At 47.4% G+C, this 22,457-nt stretch overlaps 1 protein-coding gene across 3 annotated transcripts; it reads left to right on the top strand.

Annotated features, from left to right (window-relative positions):
* Positions 1-1,108: 1,108 nt before the first annotated feature.
* On the top strand, positions 1,109-8,152 carry Eral1 (Era like 12S mitochondrial rRNA chaperone 1). 3 transcript variants are annotated; one of them, XM_036196181.1, is made up of 10 exons: positions 1,109-1,405; positions 3,311-3,438; positions 3,809-3,886; positions 5,500-5,546; positions 5,714-5,775; positions 5,932-6,044; positions 6,129-6,377; positions 7,164-7,310; positions 7,426-7,506; positions 7,614-8,152. In XM_036196181.1, the coding sequence occupies exons 1-10, from the start codon at positions 1,123-1,125 to the stop codon at positions 7,734-7,736; spliced, it is 1,311 nt and encodes a 436-aa protein (XP_036052074.1). In that variant the 5' UTR covers positions 1,109-1,122; the 3' UTR covers positions 7,737-8,152. The 3 variants fall into 3 exon arrangements, with proteins under 3 accessions (XP_036052074.1, XP_036052073.1, XP_036052075.1); XM_036196180.1 differs by having other exon boundaries at positions 7,161-7,310; XM_036196182.1 differs by lacking the exon at positions 3,809-3,886 and having other exon boundaries at positions 7,161-7,310.
* Positions 8,153-22,457: the final 14,305 nt, after the last annotated feature.

The following is a 22,457-nucleotide window of genomic DNA, read 5'->3' as shown; positions in this document are numbered from 1 at the left end:
GGTTGTGAGCCACCATGTGGTTGCTGGGAATGGAACTCAGGACTCTGGAAGAGCAGTCAGTGCTCTTAACCATCTCTCCAGCCCCCTTGACTTTGTTTTATTTATTTAGAGACAGGGTCTCACTATGTAACCCTGGCTGGCCTACAACTTACTAGGTAATGCTGGCTTGCCTAGGATTTGATATGTAGACCAAGCTGACTGCCAACTCATACAGATCATCCTGCTTCTGCCTCCTAAATCCTGGGATTAACACTCTAACATGCCAGGTCCCCCACCTCCCCTTTTTTAAAGACAAAGATCCATCTAAGGCTGGCCTTGAACATCCCTATCCTCCTGCCTCCACCTCCCAAATACTGGGGTTACAGGAATGCTCCACCACATCCAGCAACCTGCTTTGTTCCTGTTATTGTTCATTTTCCTCCAGAAAGACTTAGCCTCGGAGACTACATAGGAGCTGATATTTAAGGAGGTAAATACATATGGTACACTGATGCAGACACATGAAATAATAAAAATAAATTAAAAAAAATATTTTCTGGGGCTGGAGAGATGGCTCAGAGGTTAAGAGCACTGACTGCTCTTCCAGAGGTCCTGAGTTCAATTCCCAGCACCCACATGGTGGCTCACAACCATCTGTAATGAGATTTTATGCCCTCTTCTGGCCTGCAGTCATACATGCTGTATACATAATAAATAAATAAATCTTTAAAAAATATATATTTTCTGTGAAATGCCGCCTAGGGCCCTTTCCCCATGCCCACTCTTAGTATCAGGAGAGTTTCTCCTCTTGCGGCGCCAGAAGGACGGTTTCGGCGGCTTGGCTTCCAGAGGAATGTAGTCAATCCGAAGACAGGACTAAAAAGCTCCTTTCCAAAACTCTGGCAGAAGGAGAGATGATGGCATGAGAGTTCAAGACGACCGTTACACTCACGCAGACAATACACACACCACACTTGGCTTTTCCTGAGCCTCTGCAGACAGTCTCGACCTATCCCTGCCTGGATACCCCCTGCGCCCCAGTTCTGTTTGGGCGGATCTAGTTCTCTTCTTCCCGTCGGTCTGTGAGCCCGACGGCCCAATCGTGGTGCACTTCTGGTCCGTACCAGAGTGCATTGCGGCAAAATGGCTGCGCCCAGCCGGTACTGCGCTGGCCTGGTTCGGTCTTTGTTGGGGACCGGGCAGCTGGGCCCGCACGCTGGGAGGGGGTGGGCGGCTCCGCCCGGCTCGCTTCTAGGTAACCAGGCGAGGTGCGTGTCCCGTGTCGTGGGCCCCGCTTTCTCTGGTCCCCTCCTGGCCCCGGCCTCTAGTCGCTATGGTCAGGGCTCCGCCTTGGACCGTATCCTTGGATTCCCTCAACCTGACCGTTCCTTAGCTCCCAGCGTCCCCGCCGTGTCGGTGCACAGAGGTAAAGGGCTCCGTTATGGTGGTTGCGGGTGTTCTGTTTTGTGACAGGTCTCCCTGGGTAGCCCAAACTGGCTTGGAACTCGGATCGTCCCGCTCCAGCCGCTAGAGTGTTGGGGTTACAGGTGTGAGCCATAACCAGCCTCTGGTGGTTTAAGCAGTGGTAGTCGTGTAGCCTGGTTTAATCCCTCTGTCTCTGGGGGTATCTGTTTAGCCTCTCTCATTTAATAGAAAATAAATCTGAGTTCAAAGAGCGACGGCTATTAAAGAGTTTGAGAATGAGGGCCAGGGAAATAACTTAGCAAATAAAGACTCTTGTTGCTTGACAAGCTGAGCAATCCTTGGGACCCGTATGGTGGAGAGAACCAACTCTAGAAAGTACTATGACTTCCATAAGCCCACGCCAACACAAATACATACATACATACATACATACATACATACATACATACATATACATACATACAACACAACACAACACAACAAGAGTTTAAGGATGTGAAGACACTTGTGTTGGTCACAGTCAGTGAAAGACCAAGTTTTCTCTCTCTGTCCCCACATGGCAAGCAGAGTGTAGATCCAATAAATGGATGTTGAGCCCCATCTACTTGTTAAGACACTAAATTGAGCTGAGCCAGGTGTAGTCATGATGCATGCTTGTAGTCCCCACACTGGGAGGTAGAGGCAGGAGGATCTCCAGTTGCAGAAATTTCTTCAGCTGACTGTGGCACCCTACTAATGAGTGCTGCTATGGAGGCTCTGCAAAGTTTCTCAGTCTCTACTTATGATACCTCTTGCATTTAACAGTGTGTCTAGTCTCCTACCAGACTCCAATCAATGCTACTTGAGAAATAAAGTGCTATTTTTCTTGGAAGGGGACATTGAGACAGAATTTCACTCTAGCCCATGATAACCTGGAGCTCATTATCCCCAGCCTCCTGCATGCTGGGATTGCAAGTGTGAGCCACCACATCTATTTTATTTTATTTATTTTTGGTTCTTGTTTTGTTTTGTTTTTTGAAAGACAGGGTTTCTCTGTGTAACAGCTCTGGCTGTCCCCGAACTCACAGAGATCAACTCTCAAGTGCTGGAATTACAGGTGTGCACTACCACTGCTTGGTTTTATTTTAGTTTGTCAAGACAGGCTTTCTCTGTGTAGCCCTGGTTGTCCTGGAACTTACTCTTTACAGAGTGACCTCACACTCAACAGAGATCTACCTCCCAAGTGCTAAGATTAAGAGTGTGTGCCACACCACTGCCCAGCCATATCCATTTTATAAAGTGCTGCTTCTCCATTGTAATTTAGTGAGGTTGTTTTGCTTTTTGAGACAGGGTCTAGTTATATAGCTCAGGCTGGCCTGGGGCTCAAAAGTAATCCACTCTTGTTTAAGCCTCTCAAGGGCTGTGATTACAAATGTGTGTGTATCACAATGCCCAACCTATGTTGAACAATTTTTGTTTGTTTGTTTGTTTTTTCGAGACAGGGTTTCTCTGTAGCTTTGGAGGCTGTCCTGGAACTCGTTTTGTAGACCAGGCTGGCCTTGAACTCACAGAGATCCACCTGCCTCTGCCTCCCGAGTGCTGGGATTACAGGCGTGCGCCACCACCACTCGGTTTGAACAATTTTTTTTTTTTTTTTTTACACAGTTGTCATTGTAAAAATGAAGTTATTCATAGATAATGTTAATGTGATTCCACATCACATATGAGAAAACCAGGGGCCTTAGAGAGGTTAGATAACCTGAGAAATTAAATAAAATTAAATGCCAAACTAATTTCAAAGTTAGGAATGGTTGGCTTCAGCATGGTGTACTAATCTTTTATCTTGATTTCCTCCTTGAGTATCAGAGCTGAGTATCTAATAGAGTCTAGATTCCAATATATCATTCCTGTTCCCATCCTGACACAGATGAGCAGAATCTGCTGTTGGTCCATACTCCTGACATGCCTGAGAATCCACGGTTCCTCCGAGTGGTCCTCCTGGGGGCCCCAAATGCAGGAAAGTCAACACTCTCCAATCAGCTGCTGGGTCGTAAAGTATGCCACACTTTTATCATGCCAACTCCTTCGCCTCCCTCCCTTTTTACACATTTCACTGTTTTATGTGTATGGGTGTTTGGCCTTCACATATGTCTGTGTAACTCCTTGTCTGGCCTCTGCCCATAGAGGCCAGAGAGGGGTGTTGGATCCTCTGAAACTGGAGTTACAAACAGTTGTGAGCCGCCATGTGGGTGCTGAGAATTGAACCCAGGTCCTCTGGAAGAGCAGCCAGTTCTGTTCACCACTGAGCCATCTCTCCAGTCTCCCTACACCCTTCTTTATCTTTTTGTTTCATTTTTTTCATTCACTTCTTGCCTGGCCTGGGGGGGGATCTGGAACCTCACTGGGACTTCTTTCTTCCTGGAAGGTGTTTCCTGTCTCCAAGAAGGTGCACACCACTCGGTGCCAAGCTCTAGGCGTCATCACAGACAAGGAGGCCCAGGTGGTAGGTACTGCAGAAGTTCTGCAGACAGGGTAGAGTAAAGCCAAGCCGTTCTCTTACCTTAGCCTTTTAAAACAGGATGGTTCAGCTGGGTGCGGTGGTGGTGGTGACACACACCTATAATCCCAGCACTCCCCAGGCAGAGGCAGAGGCAGGTGGATTTCTGAGTTCGAGTCCAGCCTGGTCTACAGAGTGAGATCCAGGATAGCCAGAGCTACACAAATAAATCCTGTAATCCTGTCTTGAAAAACAAAAACAAAACAACAAAAAACCTAAAGAAATGGGGAAAAAAAAAAAAAAAAGAATGTATAGAGGGACCCCCCCCCCCTTTGTTGTTGTTCTTTTCAAGACAAGGTTTCTCTGTGTAGCTCTGGCTGTCTTGAAACTCCCTCTGTAGACCAGACTAGCCTCGAACTCATAAGAGATAGGCCTGCCGATTGCTGGGACTAAAGGCGTGCACCACCACTGCCTGCCTGGGACTTCCCTTAAGGCTCCATATAGTTCTCCCGCTCCTTCCCCTCTTTGCCGTCTATTCTGAAGTTATTTATATGTGTGTGGGTGCTCATGTGTCATGGTGCTTGTATGGAGGTCAGAGGACAAATTTTAGGAGGCACTTTTCTTTTTCTATCCTATGAGTCTTTGGCACCAAAATTGGGTTGGCAGCCTGTGCCTTTACCCACTGAACCATCCCATCCTTTGTGTTTGTGACAGTCCAATGTAACACAGGTTGCTCCTCTGTATAGCCAGAGATTACCTTGAATTTATGATCTTCCTGCCTACTCCATCTCTTAAGTGCTGGGATACAAGAGATACCACCATGCCCAGCTCCATGCCCAGCTCCATGCCCAGCTCTGAATCTTTTTTTTCCCTTTCGGAGACAAGCTCTTACCATGTAGCCCTAACTGGCACTGAACTCAATTAAACTTGAAATGATCTTCTTAAATTTGAAATGATCTTCTTGCCTCTGCCTCCTAAGTGCTGGGATTATAGGAGTATGACACCTCATCTGACTAAATAAAGCATAATTCAACATTGAACTCTGGTTTTGATTTTTATTTTGTGCAGTGCTAGAAATCTAACCCAGGGCTTCCTGGGTCCTACCTAAGCATTCTGCAGTGAGCCTCATCTCCAGCATTCATCCTTCATTTATCCATCGTCACCTGCTTTCTTTGGGGTCCCATGTAACATTAAGACAATGCCAAAGAGTAAAAAATCTAAAGTCAGCAACAGCTTGCCCATGAAGGAAAGGCAGGATGCTGATATCAAAGATGGCCTTTCTCTAGTGGCGCACACCTTTAATGCCAGCACTTAAGAGGCAGAGGCAGGTGGCCCTCTATGAGTTGAAGGCCTGCCTGTTCCACATAGTGAGTTCCAGGACAGCCAGGACTACACAGTGAGACCCTGGCAAAATAAAAATAAAAATAAATAAATAAATAAATAAATAAAAAGCCTCTTGTCACTCTGCAGATTCAATGTTAGAATACTTACTTAATATGTATAAAGCCCTGGGTTGAATCCTAGATCCTAAAGTGGGGTGTGTGTGTGGCCTTTCTCCCCACTAATTCTTTAAAAAATCTTTTCCTTTTGGGGGCTGTGGGTATCTCTTCTGATTCTAGATTCTGCTCGACACACCTGGCATCATCAGTCCTGTTAAACAAAAGAGGTATTAGCTGTGGGAACAGATGTGTGTGTGTTTGGGGGGGGGGGGGGTGATAAGAATGAGGAGGGGCCATTCCTTCATAGGAGCTGGGGTTTTTCCAATTATACCCCATTCCTCCTAAGAGTTGACCAGTCATATGACCCTTCCTGACTAATACATTCGTCCTTCAGACACCATCTGGAGCTGTCTTTGTTGGAAGACCCATGGAAGAGCATGGAATCTGCTGATCTTGGTTAGACTCAACCTAAAAAACTGAAGCCCTATGTACAGAGCCTTTCGTTCCTGGGAGTTTGGGAGCTGGGGTCTGGCCAGAAGCCATAGCCTGGCACTTGTTGTGGATCAGGAAGAAGGTCATGGTCTGTCTTTTTGTCTGTCCTGCTGCTTCTAGTTATGGTTCTTGTGGACGTGTCAGACAAGTGGACCAGGAGCCAGCTAAGCCCCCAGGTGCTGCAGTGTCTGACCCACTTCCCCCAGGTCCCTAGCATCCTCGTCTTAAACAAGGTAAGTGCTGCCCACCTGAGGAAGAGTCTTCCCTCCAAGGCCCCATCTCTCCCACCATGTCCTTTGCTCATCCCCCACCTACAGGTAGATTGCTTGAAGCAGAAGTCAGTTCTCCTGGAGCTGACAGCAGCCCTCACTGAAGGTGTGGTCAATGGCAAGAAACTCAATATCAAGCAGGCCTTGCACTCACGCCTTGGCACCCTGGGCCCCAGCCCTGCAACTGAGGACCCAAATACACACTCAGTGAGGAACTCTCAGAGAACTGGCTGGCCCTACTTCCAGGAGATCTTCATGTTATCAGCACTCAACAACAAGGATGTGAACACATTAAAGGTCAGTTGGCCTTGCCCATAGCCCATCGTTTCTGCCATGTTAAAATAGGGCTCATCCAGCCCAGGCTGATGACTATCGACTACGATCCTGTCTTTTAAAAGACAGAACAAAAATCTGGCTCTGGTCATTTATACTTGTAATCCCAACACTCGGGAGGCCAAGGCAGGCGCATCAGGAATCAAGGTCATTTTCAACTACCCAGTGAATTCAAGAGGAGCTTCAGTTCCAATGAGTTCCTGTCTCAGGAAACCAAAACCAGCCAGCTGTGGTGACACACACCTGTTATCCCAGTACTCAGGAAGCAGAAGCGGAAGGATTATTCAGTTTGAGGCCAACTTGGTCTCCATTGTGAATTATATAGGCCAGCCAGGCTACATATGTGTAAGAGGTGCTGGATTCAGTCTCTAGTACCACATAAACTTGACATGGTGGTACACACCTCAAATTCTAGCATTTAGGAAATAGAGACAGGAAGATGGGAAGTTCAAGACCCACCTGAACAAATTAGGGTGTACAAGGCCAGCTTGATCTGCATGAGATCCTGTCTTCTAAAAAAGGGCATTAAAGTCAGTGTGGTAGCTCACTTGTATAGTCCCAGGACTTGTCAGGGTAAAGTAGGATCGGGAGTTCACCAGCCTTTGCTACTGCATCACAGTTTTAAGGTCAGCTCGGGGGCTACATGAGGCCCTGTCAAACAAAAAACCCCTGTTTTCTCCTAGAACTATGCATAAATAAGGGAGTACTGATGGGGGTTAAGAGTCCACTCTTCCTTTGTACCCACAGCAGTACCTTCTGGCACAGACCAAGCCAGGACCCTGGGAGTTCCACAGTGGAGTCCTCACTAGCCAGACACCTGAAGAGATCTGTGCCAATAAAATCCGAGAGAAGCTCCTAGAGTACTTGCCTGAGGAGGTGCCCTACAGTGTGCAGCAGGTGTGGACAGTCAAAGGACCCGGGGCCTATGTACCAGGCACACACCTGGATCAGTTGGGTACTACAGGACAGAGAGATGAGCCTGCCTGACTGGTCATGATGTCTCCTTATACAGAAGACAGTGATATGGGAGGAAGGACCAAGTGGGGAGCTAGTGATCCAACAGAACCTTCTGGTGCCCAAAGAATCACACATGGTAAGTGAGGACAGGCTCAGAGAGGGGCAGCAGCAGTATTAACTAGGGGTTCTTTCTCCCATCTGTGAGGCCAGAGCAGAACCCTGTGCCTCTTTTCACCACTGCAGCGGATCCTGATTGGTCAGAAGGGCCTCTTGATCGCCCAGATTGCACAGGAGGTGGGCCGAGACCTCATGGACATCTTCCTCTGTGATGTTCACATCCGTCTCTCTGTGAAACTGCTCAAATGACCATCCTCTGCTGCTACTCCCAGGGTATCCCTGCCTTCACTGCTGGCAGAGTGACTGAGTAGAACCACCTCTGTCAGAGGGGCCTGAGGGCTGCTGAGGGCCGTGGACACTGGCTGGCTGCCAGTCAGTTGGCCTTGTTGTGTGTGCACGGTGCCTGCCCAACCATGTTTTCCATTGGAGGAAAGGAGCTGCCGAAGCTCAGTTCTTAGCTACGTAGGTCTTAGAAGTCCATCCCCATGGTGGGAATAGGGCCATCCCACCCCTGCTAGCATTGGACCCAAACTCATGCCCTGAGTTTCCAGTTGTTGGTAGGAAGAAAAGTTTTCTCTCCATCCCCAAGTTCCTCACCTTGAAGTTACATATGGACCTGTTTCTTTTTCTTTTCTTTCTTTCTTTCTTTCTTTCTTTCTTTCTTTCTTTCTTTCTTTCTTTCTTCCTTCCTTCCTTCCTTCCTTCCTTCCTTCCTTCCTTTCTTTCTTTCTTTCTTTCTTTCTTTCTTTTTTTTTTTTTTTTGAGACAAGGTTCTCGCCATACAACTCTGGCTGGCTGTTACTACATAGACTAGGCTAGCTTTGAACTCACAGAGGTCCACCTGCCTCTACCCTCTGAGTGCTGGGATTAAAAGCATGTACCATCATCACCTGGCTCAACAACCTGTGTGTCTTAAATGAGATAGTGCTGATCACCTGTTCACCCATGTTTTTGTTTTTGTTTTTGTTTTGTTTTGTTTTTGTTTTTCCAGAGAGGGTTTCTCCATGTAGCTTTGTGCCTGTCCTGGATCTTGCCCTGTAGACCAGGCTGGCCTTGAACTCACAGAGATCTGCCTAGCTCTGCCTCCTGAGTGCTGGGATTAGAGGTGTGCGCCACCACTGCCCGGCTTCACCCAAGTTCTTGATCCCTCCCACTCCATCCTGCTACCCAACCGTGGATACTAATAAAGTTCAATGACAAGTGTTCTTATTCTTATCTTTATTTCTTTGGAATAGGGAAGAGAAAATGTACCCATTCCCTTATCAGCCTGGGGTCTCTCTTTGTTCCAGGAGTCTGCACCAGGGTCATGAGCTCTTCTTGGCACAGTTTCTGGGAGCAGCAAGAGAACCATTACCATTACTAAACTCAGTAATGGTAACGGTTTCCTCGCCATCCCCAAGTGCCATGGCAGTCAGGAGGCTTGATAGGCTGAGCAGTGAGCCCCGTGGGCTTCAACATACATCCTCTTGCCCTCCCAGGCAGGCTCTAGAGCTGGTGGTACCCAGACTAGTACATCATCTATACTGTAGTGTCTCATCACAAACTTACAGTATATGATGATATCCCAGCCAAGGCCCTGGAGGAGAGAGCTGTGGAATGGAGAGCCAGGGATTGGGGCAGGATCAGTTGAGGCTGGACACACACGCCTTGCTCTTCACTCCCTCCCAGAGCACCGCCTCCTGATTCTGTAGTCAGGGGTAACCCAGGTGGCTTAGAGGAAGAAGCTAAGGTCTATTCAGATCTCTCAGGGATGCAGAGCCAGAAACAAACAGTGAGGCAGAAGGTTCCCTCTGGGCAGAGATATGAGCAGATTGGCAGCCATTCCAAAGAGTGCTTACCTGGAGCTGAAGCTTCAGTCTGGGGAAGCCTTTGGACAGGGAGAGCCTTGTCTCTTCCTTCTTGCTCAAGTGGCTTGGCTTTTAACCCTCTGGCTCCTCCCCTGGGTGGAGTACTTTTCCCGGGTTCTAGAAGTCCCTACTTCTTAACCCTTCCTCTGCTGGCTTCATTAAACAAGTCACTGGCTCCTTTCCCTTTTTGTTTAACCGTGTTGGTTTCTTTGTTATCTGTTTATTGTTTGTGCTGGGGCTGAAACTTAGGGCCTAATGCATGCTAGCTAAGAACCCTATCCCTGGAACCACACCTCCATCCTGCCTCCATTCTTCTGTTTATTTCTGTCTGTTTGTTTTTCCAGACAGGGTTTCTCTATGTAACAGCTCTGGCTGTCTTGGAACTCACTCTGTAGATCAGGCTGGCCTCGAACTACTCATAGGGATCCACCTGCCTCTGCCTCCTGAATACTGGGGCTACAGGTGTGCGCCACCACTGCCTGGCTGCCTCCATTCTTTTAAATGGGTGACTTTCACTCCCACCCCCATGAAGCCAATTACCTACCCACTTCTAGGAGGTAGAAAAACCCTCACCCCAGCCATCCTTCTGGGCTTAGTTATTTGTTGGAGCCCTGCTGAAAGACCTTGTTTTGTTCTGGGTGATGGTTGGGAAAGTTCGTTGAGTCTGTGTAGGACAGGGAGGGTCCTGGCAGCTGGATCTATATAGAATCTGTCTGGGAGCAAGCTCAGTGGACCTCTCAGCCTAAATTCCCATCCTAGAATTTGTTTTTTCCTGAGCCCAAGAAACTAGAACTAGATGGCCAGAGTCAAAGCTTGTTCGCCACTGTTCTGGCAAGGTCCCCTGGGTGAAGGTTACTGTGCTGGGAGACTGAAGAACAAGCACCTGAGGTCCCAGTTCTTGTGAGAGCCAGTGAAAGGGCCTGGGGCTCAGTTCTTCAGAGCCCAAGACACTTAAAATGAGAGCCTAGCACTATTTGGGTCTCTCCTGTGGAGAAGGGGAGATTTCTGGTGAGCCACTCACCACAGCTGAGCCTCTGCTATGTAGACCCTCATTGTGGGGGGATGTTCCGCCCCCTTTTCTTATCCTAGACTGTCTGGTCTGTTTCCTCTTTTGCAGGTGCAAACTGCATCAGGAGGGGGTGGGGGTGGAGTGGGAGGAAAGACCTAACCTTTTGGGTTTTCAGAGGTGTTCTGTTTCCTGCCAAGGAACAGGCATGTGGTCTACCTCTGCTATGCGTGATCTTCCCTCGGCTAGTTAGCACTGTTTTCTCCACAGGTCTGTACGTGGTACCTTCTCTGTCTAGTCTTTTGTTGTTGTTGGTTTTGGTTTTGGTTTTTGAGACAGGGTCTCTCTGTGTAGCCCTGGCTGTCCTGGAACTCACTCTGTAGACCAGGCTGGCCTTGAACTCACAGAGATCTGCCTACCTCTGCCTCCTGAGTAAGGAGATTAAAGGTGTGCACTACTACACCCATCTCCTGTTTGTTTTTTGAGGCAGGGTCTCCTGGACTGGTCTGGAACTCTTTATATAGACCACGCTGGCCTGGAACTCAGAGATCCGCCAGCTTTGCTTCCTGAGTGTTTGGGTTAAAGGCATGCTCTGCTCTTATTATTATTATTGAAATAGAGTCTCATGTGGCCTTGAATTCCATTTGTAACTGAGGATGACATTGAACTTCTGAGCCCCCTGTCTCTAATTACTGAGTGTAAGGGCTGCAGGCATTCATCACTAGGCCAGGTTTACTCAGTGCCGAGAAATGGGCCCAGAACCTTATGTATGCAAGTACCATAACAACTGAACTACATGGCCAATCCTCTGCCCTCTTTTTACTGCCTATCTTAAGTTGCCCAGACTGTCACTTAAGCTCACTGTATAGTTTAGGCAGGCCTTCATTTTTCAATCCTCCTGCTTCAGCCTCCCAAGTCATTGGAATTATAGGCCTTTGCTTCAGGCTCACTTTGATAAAGTACTTTAACAGCACAGATGCAGGGTTGGGGATTTAAGCTCAGTGGTAGAGCACTTGCCTAGCAAGCGCAAGGCCCTGGGTTCGGTCCTCAGCCCCAGAAAAAAAGAAAGAAAAAAACAGCACGGATGCTGGCCACAGGAGCTCAAGTAAGTTAACACCCAAGTCTGCTCTGCTCCTCCCCAGAGAAGGTCACAGGGATGAACCTGAAATTCCCTGTCTCTTCTCCTCCCCTCCCCTCCCTTCCTTCATTTTCTCTCTTCCTTTCTGTGAGTCCAGTCTGTCCTGGAATTCCCTGTGTAACTTGATCCTGCTTTCCCTTGCTGAATTATAGCTAGGCATCCATCTCCATTCCTGGCTCCCATGCATCTTGAAAACACTTAGGAACCACCGAGCTTGCCCAGCTTTAGCAGTGACCATCACAGCTCACTTGCATCGGGCTCCATAACGTAGGACCAAATTCAGCCTCCATTTCCTCAAATCTAAAACAGGAGCTCGTGATGCCCACGTCTGTGGTGACTGTGGACCAGCACACTGGATGCTGCGGTCTGCTTCCCTCCTCTCCTTTGGCTCACTAGCTATGTGGCTGCTGGTCAGTTGCTCTTCTCTGAGCATCAGGGTTGCTACATGCTCCATCACGCGGTGAGGATCAAGTGAGAAATACATAGGTGAGAAGATGTCACCACTGACGCTCTAGCCATGTCAGTTCCTGCCTCCCCGTGACCCTCTTTCCTCTCTTGTAACCATCCTAAGGCCAGCTCTCCTCCAGTACCCACAGACAGCCAAGCTTTACAGAATGAGGCTTCCTACATCAGGGCCAAACTTCATGCTACCCACCACAGTGCTGAGACCCAGTCTCAGGGTGAATCGGAGAGCAGTGAGGGGTCCTGGAAGTAGAGGACAGAGATATCTCTGCCAGCCAGAGATTCTGTGGCTGTGGCCTGTAAGTATGGGTGGGGGCTTCTGTGATCAGGGTGTGGAACTAGAAGAGAGTCTGGGCCTGGGTGAGATAGCCTGCGCTCCCTTGATAAGCTGACCATACTATCAGAGTAGGGGCCTAGCACCTGCTTATCATGCCTGCAGGGGCCAGAGCGGGAACCGAGGCCACCTTCCCCACCCAAGTCTGTCTTCCCTGATGCCTGCTCTTCCATTTCTCTGCCTCCCCAGCTCCCCACAGAGAACTGGAATGGAATCCCTCTCCCTTTCTGGAAGTCATGTAATAACTGGCAAGCATGGGGTTAGGGAAACACCGTGGGAGTCCTTAGGCCTGTTCTCATTCTGCCAGCTTCTGCTTCATGTCCTGGAGCTTCTGCCTGAGGCTGCTGTGAGCCAGTCCAGGCCTCTCCTGACAGCTAGCTCTGACCCCTGCCACTGCAGCCTTAAACTCTACGCTCTTATTTAGATTTGTTCAGAAGCCTTTGGACTAAGCTGGGCATGGTGGTGCAGGGCTGTTTCTCCAGCACTTGAGAGGTGGAGGCAGGAAGATCAGAAGCTCAAGCTTATCCTTGGCTACATAGCCAGTTTGAAACCAGAGTAGGCTAAAAACAAGTCAAAGCTAAGCCTGGTAGCCTATGCCTGTGTTCCCAGCACTAGAAATGCTGAATCAGGTAGATTGCCATAAATTCAAGGACAGAGTGGGATACATAAGCTATTTCTAGACCAACCATGGCTATATAACAAGACCCTGTCCAAAAAACCAGTATAACTGCAGTCCTTGGATTATGGTCTGGGGTACAAATGAGATAGAGAAAAGTGGCATGTGCAAGGCCTTCTGTTGCCCCCAAAATAAACAAATCAGTTAGGCATGGTGGAACATGCCTGTACCCTAGCACTTGTGAGGTGGAGGCAGGAGGAGCAGGAATTCCAGGCCAGCCTAGGCTACAGGAGACAGTCTCAAAACAAAACAACAAAAATCCAAAAAACAAAATAAATAGACTGAGTGAAATTAAGAACTGTCAAATCTGGGGTGGAAAGTCTTAGCAGTTAAGAATGTGAGCTGCACAGCCGGGCTGTGGTGGTGCACGCCTTTAATCCTAGCACTCAGGAGGCAGAGGCAAGAGGATCTCTGTGAGTTGGAGTCCAGCCTGGTCTACAGAGCGAGTTCCGGGAGAGCCAGGACTGTTACACAGAGAAACCCTGTCTCAAAAAACCAAAACAACAACAACAAATAAAGAGCGTGAGCTGCTCTTGCAGAGGACCCCAGTTCAGTTGCAAGCACCCATGTTAGGTGGCTTATATAGCTACCTGTCACTCCAGGGGAACCTGGTACCTTTGGCTTCTTGTACCGACATGTGCACATAACTATATCTAGACATGCTCACATATACATAATTAAAAACAATTTAAAAATTCTCCAGGCAAACAAAAGCCTTATCAAATCTGCAAAAATCCTTTCAAATGATGGAGTTGGAGCAGGTTTTGCTGGGTGTTATTGCAATCCCAGCACCCTGGAGGCTGGGAGTGCTTAAAATTCACAGCCAGCCTAGGCATAGCCCAGAATCTGAAAAGCAAGTCATGGAGCTCAAGTCCCTCATTTATAAAAGAGGGGAAACTGAGGCCTGAAGAGTGGTGGCAAATCATTTGAAGCCTCAGAGTTCCTGCCACCTGAGCGTCAAGAAATCTGTGGCCCTAAAAGAGCAGGAAGGTGGGATAGATACGCACAGATGCCTAGGAAAGCACACATGCCTGTAGAACAGTCAAGTACACGTGTGCATACTGCCCACATGCGCAGATGCAGCTCAGAGGTACAACAGCCACCCCCCCTAAGAAAACAGACTGCTGGGAGAATGATTCCTAGTTCCCTCTTGATTACCTAGGTTACAGGAAGCTAGCAGTCTGTGAGGTTTTGGTGTTTTGAGACATTGCAGCCCAGGCTGGCCTTAAACTCATGACTAATCTTGAACCTCAACACCTCCAGTACTGGGGTTACAGGCATGAACTTATACCTGGCATTGTTTTATCTTACTTTATTGTTACTGTTGTTAAGACAATATTTCACCCTGTGGTCCAGACTGTCCTCAAACTTGTGACGTCTTTAGCCTCAGCCTCTGAGTATGTGGAATTACAGGTGCAAGTTGCCATGTCTGGCTTTCCTGTTGTGTTTTAGATATAAGGAATTAAAAGTAAGCCCGGTATGACTCAGAGCTAATGAGTATGAAAAGAGAAAACTGGGGCTGGAGAGATGGCTTAGAGGTTAAGAGCACTGACTGCTCTTCCAGAGGTCCTGAGTTCAATTCCCAGCCATATGGTAGCTCACAACCATCTGTAATGAGATCTGACACCCTCTTCTGTATACATAATAAATAAATTAATTAAAAAAAGAAAAGAGGGGGTTGGGGATTTAGCTCAGTGGTAGAGCGCTTGCCTAGCAAGCACAAAGCCCTGGGTTTGATCCTCAGCTCCACATTAAAAAAAAAAAAAAAAAAAAAAAAAACAGAAAAAGAAAAAGAAAAGAGCCCGGCGGTGGTGGTGCACACCTGTAATCCCAGCACTCGGGAGGCAGAGGCAGGTGGATCTCTGTGAGTTCAAGGCCAGCCTGGTCTACAAAGCAAGTTCCAGGACAGGCTCCAAAACTACAGAGAAACCTTGTCTCGAAAAACCAAAAACAACAACAACAAAAAAAAAAGAAAGAAAGAAAAGAAAAACTGAAGGGCTGTGGTCTAGCTGGTGGCAGAGCACATGTGTGGTATTCAGGAAGCCCTGAGTTCAATCCTCAGCATGGAAAAGTAAATAATGAAGAAAACAGGAAAAGAGCAGGGACTGGAGAAATGGCCCAGCACCCACATCAGACAGCACACAACCATTATAATTCCAGTCCCGGGGATCTGACCCCTCTTCTGGCCTCAGGCAGGCAGGGCACCTGCACACATGTAGCACACACAAACACACTCTTACACACAAAAAAATCTTGAAAAAAGCAAGAAACTTCCCTAACCCTAACTGCCTGTGTGGTTGGTAAACGACAAAGGGAAGCTTGGCTGTGTCCCACCTTAGGTCCATCGTGACTGCTCTGTGACGCTTCCAACTCTGACACTCTTCCCCTTTGCTTCTTTCCTTTCTGTTATCCTCGACACCCGTTTCAGAGTCACATGATGCCTGGGTATTCACAACTACTCTGGGAATGGGTTCGTGTTGGATTTACTTCTATGGTCTAGGACCCTTCACAGGCCATATTCTGGGAAGTGTTCAGAGAATGCCTTACACTGAACAGATACCACCCCTGGGATGGTGTACCAAGTCTTCTCACAGCCTCACTGTGTTGCCATTTGGCTTCATAAGCAAGTGTGCATTGTGAACAATGTCCACAGATGCTCCTGGAGCCCTTCCAGAGAATGAAGTCTTAGACATGGCTTTCCTTGAGAGGGGTCTTGCCAATGTTCATCAGTCTTCAAAAGGTGACTGCATGCCAACTTTACAATAGGAAAACTGAGGAACGAGTATGTGGCTGTGCACCCCAGTAAATCAGTTAAAGATGCAGGGCTCCAGCTCTGCTCTCCAAGACTCTGCACACATGCGTTCTAAGAATTTGATGGGTCTTGTGTGTTTCTGTGGTGCCATTTAAGTTTCATGGGCAAGAGAATCAGACCTAAGTTTAGCAGTTACCAGTAATGGGATTGATTGTGTAGACTGCTTAATTCATCTCCCTGTTCTGCAGTCTGCTTGCCTATAAAAACAAGGATGATGTTAATTGCACCTCCACTCTCCTTGGGCAGATTCAGTGGAAGGATGTGTGGAAAAGCCCCTGAAGGACACTGGGTTCCTGTCTGTCTTCCACTTCCATTTCCTGAGACTCCACCCACCCACCAGGTCCCTGCCATATAGTAGGGAAGCATTCTATAAATGAGCTACATACCCAGCCCAGACCTTTCTCTTCCTCCCTCCCTTCCCTTAAAAAAAAATGTGTGTGTGTGTGTGTGTGTGTGTGTGTGTGTGTGTGTGTGTGTGTATGTGTGTGTGTGTCTTTTGTTTTGAGTAGCCCAGAGTGGCCTCATGCTGTACAAGTGGCTGAGTTGATCTTCAATTTGGGATCTTCCTGCCTCCATCTTCCAAATGCCAGGATTACAAGTGTGTCCTCCCACCATGTCCTGGCTCCCCCGCCCCCCTTTGGGACATGGTCTCATGAAGCCTCCTAGGCTGACCTTGAACATGTTATATCGCTAAGGATGACTTTGAACTCCTTGATCCTCCTGCCTCCTTCTCTCAATTTACTGGTATGTGCCACCATACTCAAATCCCAGACCTTCCTGTAAGCCTCCTCTAGTGCTGCTCGTGGCTAGCTCACACCCAGCAATTGTCTGTCTTTCTCTGAATTTTCTTCAGCTTGTGAGCCGTCCATCATGTTACTTGGCTACCCTGACATCACTGACTGTCCATGACTTGAAGCAGACCTTTCAGCATTCGTGGACAGGAAGTGTGCCTTAGAGCTCTTGCTTGCTTTTAGACCACTGTCCAGGATGGACCTAGAGCCAGAGGGAAGAGCATGACTTTGAATTTGCCAGGGCCTGAGCTTTACTGATACCTGCTAAGTGGCTCCGGCCCCCATCTATCATCTTGTAGTTTGGGCTTCTTCATCAAAAACTTCAGTCAAAGTGCCTTCTTTTCTATGTTCTTGTGAGGTTCAATGAGATCATAAAGAGGGACATTTCTCTCCTCCAGCCTGGTGTGTGTACAGTGGAGCTCATCCAAACCAGGCTTCTTCTCTCCGGCTTTGCAATGGTCTTTCCCTGTTCATCTCCAATGCAGCTTGTAGCCGTGGACACCTGTGTTCACTCCCACACCTGCAAAGGTGTGTGCATTAGAGTGTGTGCCTCTTGCACATCTGCTGAGACACATGTGAAAAGAATGGACCTTGACCACCTCAAGCCTGTTCTGCTCTCCAAGTTCTCAGTATCAGTAAGGACCATGGTGTCTATTATACTCAGCCCATCGCCTCTCTAGTCATTAGTCACAGCCCCCACGGACAGTTACTCAGTATAGAAAAGTCCCAGAGAGCCGGTGAGTCCCTGTCTTTGAAACAAACCCTTCAGTCAGTCAGTAGGAGGCTCTTAACCTCCCTCCCTTCTTGCTAGGACAACTTGCCTGCCTCACAGCTGCTCTGGAAGAGATAGGCAGGGTGGATTATCAGGCCAGAGGAGGCTCCTGATGACAGTTCTCATCCACCCCACACACAGAGATTCCTGGCCCCTTAACCCTCTCTGTGCCATGGCCTCAGCTTGGGGCCTGGGAACAGTATGAAGTATGGTTGCTTCATGCGACCTGGAGTCAGGAGCACCAGGAAGTGGGGACAGCAGCATCTAGGAGCCATCTAGGAGTTCTATCTGCGTAGTGAACCCTCTCCTGTCCTTCACAAAGCCACTGTATACTCAGAGTATGCACTCTGGGAGGTTTGGTCTTGCTGTCTCCACCCCAACCCCAAATCATCTTCACCAGGGCTCTGTCTCCTTGTTCACCACCTTTTCTAAACTACTTTGGTTATTTCCTGTGACTAGGCAATTGTTTTTGACCAATCTAGACCAATTGGCCAATCTAGGCCCAGTTGGACTGTTATGGCACACAGGCCTAAAAGACGTGAGCTTCAAGTCTAGGAGTCTGGGTTCAGGTCCTGGTTCTGGAGCATACACATACTGCATCACCTTGTACAAGTCTCTTCCCTTCCATGTGGCTCAGTTTCCTTATCTACTAAGCAAGGGCACTAAGTAGTCTACCAAGCGAGATCCAGGAAAGGCTCAAAGCTACACAGAAAAACCCTGTCTTGAAAAACAAAAAACAAACAAACAAAAAAACCCACAAGACAAAACATTAGTCTTTAGGGTTTTTTTGTTTTTGTTTTGTTTTGTTTTGTTTTGTTTTGTTTTGTTTTGTTTTGTTTTTCGAGATAGGGTTTCTCTGTGTAGTTTTGGTGCCTGTCCTGGTAGACCAGGCTGGCCTCAAACTCACAAAGATCCGTCTGCCTCTGCCTCCCAAGTGCTGGGATAAAAGGTGTGTACCATCACCGCCCGGTTGAATTTAGGCATCCTTATTCACAATACTGGTATGAATATTATTGTACCTACATATATGCATATTTCTGTTAGGTGTGGAATGGTTGGATTACAGGGTACACACACACACACACACACACACACACACACACACACACAGAGCTATAGTAGATATTGGCGATTCCGTCAAGTAGATTTGTAAAGTGATCATGTGACTATTCTCCCCTCCATTTCTGTCTCTTTGAGACAGTGTCTCCTCTGGAGGCTTGCCTGAACTCCTGCTTTTCCTGCTCCCACCTCCAGAGTGCTTGGAATGTTTGTTCCTCTATGCATTTCTTTCTTTCTGTGGAATGGGGATGTGAATATGAGTCCTGTGCATACTAAGCAAAGCCTTCTACCTCTGAGCTATGGCCCCGACCCCTTCTTTCTGTTTCTCTGATAGGATGTCATATAATCTAGGCTGGCCTTGAACTTTCTATGTAGCTGAGGCTGGCCTTGAGCTCCTGATCCTTCTGCCTCTACTTACTCCCCAAGTGCTGGGATTTTGGCCCACACCAGCATGGCTGACTAGGTCTCCTCTTTCTCTCTAGCTAGGAACTGAACTTGAAGTCTTTTTGACATTCTTGGCTCTTCAACCCTTCAAATTAAAAGTGTAAACAGTGGACAGCTCTGAAGGATTTCTCTTAGATTCTGGGTCTGGATCTTACGAGTTTGGCTGGGCAGTCTGGTTTGAGTGTCTTTCATCTAGATAGAGCAGCTAGAGCCTGGCCAGGTAGGTCCCCTCTCTTCAGGGAGCTCAGAGCCTGCCCTTATGGTCTCTTTAACTAGACTTTGTCATAGAACAAGGACCTTAAGACAGAGCTACTGTCACATGTGGCTTAAAGACACCAGGCTGGTCTTGGTGGCACACAGCTGCAGTTCCCAGAACTGTGGAGGGAAAGGCAAGAGAATCAGTAATTCAAAGCCAGTCTTGTAACATGAGTTCAAGGTCATCCTGGACTACTTGAGACCCTGTCTCCACAAAATAAAATACAAACAAACAGAAAAGAGAATATTCTTGTAAATAAGACAGAAGTTATGTCTGTTTGGCATTGCCATCTTGTATGACACAGTCTCAGAGCATCTCTTAGAGGTCCTTGTGACCTAAATAGTGAGACCCACCCAATCAGTCTGAAGGGAAGGAGGCATGGGCTCTATCTTTAGTTAGAAGGATGTCAAATTCACAGTGTAAGAGGAACATGTGGGATGGAGGATATTCTTGCCACTATCTTTGGAAAGTATAATCTGGAACATACATTTTCGTTTATCAATTGGCCATTCTGTGGGTGCCCATGCCAATCATTTGCTTTTGTTGTTGTTGTTGTTTTTGTATGTAGGGCATATATTTATTAACAGTGAAAAAGCATTTACCCAAATGTGCCTGTCATTTGTGTGGATTTGTCTGCTGAGTTATCTCTTACCTTCTTTATTGGTAAAAAAATTAATAATCTGCTTTGTAGATGCGGGGAGGGTTGTGTTTTAGGTGTTACATGAAACCCTTTTTAAAAAGACCAAAAGAATCATGCTATTAGGTTATCATTGACTTGTAAGTGGTCATTTTTATGCCCTCCATTTTTTTTTCCCCCTGGGCTAGAATGGTTGGGAATTTAATCTAGTGCTCTGACATGCTGGCCAGTCACTGTCACTGAACTTTATTCCTTTCTTCCCTTCCTTTCATTTAGGGTCTCATTGATCCCAGATTGGCCCTGAATGCCTATGTAGTTGAGAATGACCCAGAACCGCTGATCTTGCCTCCAAATCTAGGGGCTGGGATTACAGGCCTGCACCATTACTAAAGGCTTTAAGGGTGCTGAGACCAGGCCCAAGCTCTGTGTGAGCTAGGCAAACACCCTATTCACTGAGCTACATCCCCAGCTCTTCTTCTGAACCAAGCAGCATTCTGTAGCCCAGGCTGGCCTTGGACTTGCCTTGACCCTCTTGCTTGTGTCCCCTCAGGCTGGTGATTTCAGGTTTGTTTCATTGTGCAGATGGGATGCAGGCGCTTTGCTAGCCAGAGATATGATAACAACCTGGGGTGTACTTGCCTCATTTTTATAATTTTTTATTTTTAATATGTATGAGTGTTTTCTGGTGTGTATGTCTATGTACCACATGCATACCTGGACCCCATGAAGGTCAGAAGAGGACATCTGGTTTTCTGGTACTAGAATTAGACATGGTTGTGAACCACCATGTGGTGTTGGGAACTGAAAACCAAAAAGTACTCTTAGACCTGAGCATCTCTCCAGCACCACCCCGCAAGCCCCCTTTAAAAAGTTTCTTTTGATGATTGCAGTTAACCTTGATGGTCAAATGAATAGGTCAATTTTTATTCTTACTTATTTTTTTGGCAGGGTTTAACTCTGTAGTTGAGTCTGACTTTGAATTTATGTGTCTTATGAGTGCTGAGATTATAGGCTCAACTTTTATTTATTTATTTATTTGTTTTGTTTTTCAAGACAGGGTTTCTCTGTGTAGCCCTGGTTGTTCTGGAACTCACTCTATAGTAGACCAGGTTGGTCTAGAACTCAAGAGACCCACCTGCCTCTGCCTCCCGAGTGCTGGGATTAAAGATGTGCATCACCACTGCCTGGCTCAACTTTTGGTTTTTTTTTAGACTGGATTTCATGTAGCCCAGGCTAGCCATGTAGCTGGTTATGACCTTGAACTCCTAATCCTCCTGCCTTTACCTCTTGAGTGATATGATTATAGATCTTTGCCATCAAGCCTAGTTTAGTATTTTTTTAGGCAGGATCTTATCATGTGGCTGGCCTGAATTTGCTATGTAGAACAGGCTAGCTTTGAACTCCCAGAGTGGTGGGATTAAAGGGCTGTGCCAGCTCACCTTGCATGGATTAGAATTTCCTAAAAATTGTATTCATTAGAATTGTGTGTGCATGGTGTGTGTAGGGAGGTACACGCATGTAGTAGCATCTGTGGAGAAGTAGAGGACAACTTGTGCAGTTGGTTCTCTCCTTCCACCTTTAAGCAGGTTCCTGAGTTGAACTCTGGTAGTCAGGTTTGTATGAAAGCACTTCTACCAAGTGAACCATCGCCCCAGCCCCATGTGTGCTGTGTGTGTGTGTGGTGTGAGTGTGTGTGTGTGGTGTGAGTGTGTCTGGATGCTGTGTGTGTGGTGTGTGTGTAGTGTGAGTGTGAGTGTGGTGTGAATCTGTCTGGATGCTATGTGTGTGGTGTGTGTGTGTGTGGTGTGAGTGTGCGTGTGTGGTGTGTGTATGTGCTGCAGGTGCATGCAGCCTTGTTCCTTGGAGAGTTCTCATTGAAGCCGGAACTACTTACCTTTTTTTTTGGTTTTTCGAGACAGGGTTTCTCTGTGTAGCTTTGCACCTTTCCTGCAACTCACTCTGTAGAGCAGACTGGCCTCGAACTCACAGAGATCCACCTGCCTCTGCCTCCCGAGTGCTGGGATTAAAGGCGTGCGCCACCACCACCCGGCCGGAACTTACCTTTTTCCGTAGGCTGACTGTCTCTGTCCCACTCTAGCACTGGGGTTACAGGGGTATATGGTACACTGTTTTTTATGTGGGTGTTGGGGATCTGAACTCAGGTCCCCATGCTTGCACAGCAAGTGCTCTTTACCCACTGAATCATTTCCCCAGCCCGACTCTTGTTGGCACATTAAGAAATCTTGCTGGATGTAGTGGCACACGCCTGTCATCCCAGCACTTGGGAGGCGAAGGCAGAAGGAACCGGATTGAGCTCAATCAAGGTCAGACTTGGTCACATAGCAAGTTTGGGACCAGCCTGGGCTACATGAGACCCTGTCTACAAGCAAAAAAAACCCACAAATAGCAATAAAAGAATACTGAGGCCTGAGATTAAGTTATTTATCAACAACAGAATTAAAATTTAAATTAAAATACAAGCAGCCCTATCAGAGTATGCCTTTTGTTTATTTATTTATTTATTTATTTAATGTATACAAGCTCTATCTGTATGTACACCTTTATGACAGAAGAGGGCACCAGATCTCATTACAGATGGTTGTGAGCCACCATGTGGTTGCTGGGAACTGAACTCAGGACCTCTGGAAGAGCAGCCAGTGCTCTTACCCTCTGAGCTGTCTCTCCAGCACTGAGACAATGCTCTTAAGCCTGGGAATTGGTCTCCACTGCTAAGCA

The sequence above is a fragment of the Onychomys torridus genome, chromosome 8 (genome assembly GCF_903995425.1).
Source record: "Onychomys torridus chromosome 8, mOncTor1.1, whole genome shotgun sequence".
NCBI classification, from domain to species: Eukaryota; Metazoa; Chordata; class Mammalia; order Rodentia; family Cricetidae; genus Onychomys; species Onychomys torridus.
The sequence above is the reverse complement of the archived record's forward strand: the minus strand, read 5'-3'. Positions and strand labels throughout refer to the sequence as shown.

What these genes read in the sequence shown, in the direction of transcription:
- Eral1 (XM_036196180.1), top strand. Translation starts at nt 1,123, where the DNA reads ATGGCTGCGCCCAGCCGGTACTGCGCTGGCCTGGTTCGGTCTTTGTTG. An exon ending in CATGGAATCTGCTGATCTTG is followed by an intron (nt 5,776 to 5,931) that starts GTTAGACTCAAC and finishes TGCTGCTTCTAG; the next exon opens with TTATGGTTCTTGTGGACGTG. An exon ending in GCATCCTCGTCTTAAACAAG is followed by an intron (nt 6,045 to 6,128) that starts GTAAGTGCTGCC and finishes CCCCACCTACAG; the next exon opens with GTAGATTGCTTGAAGCAGAA.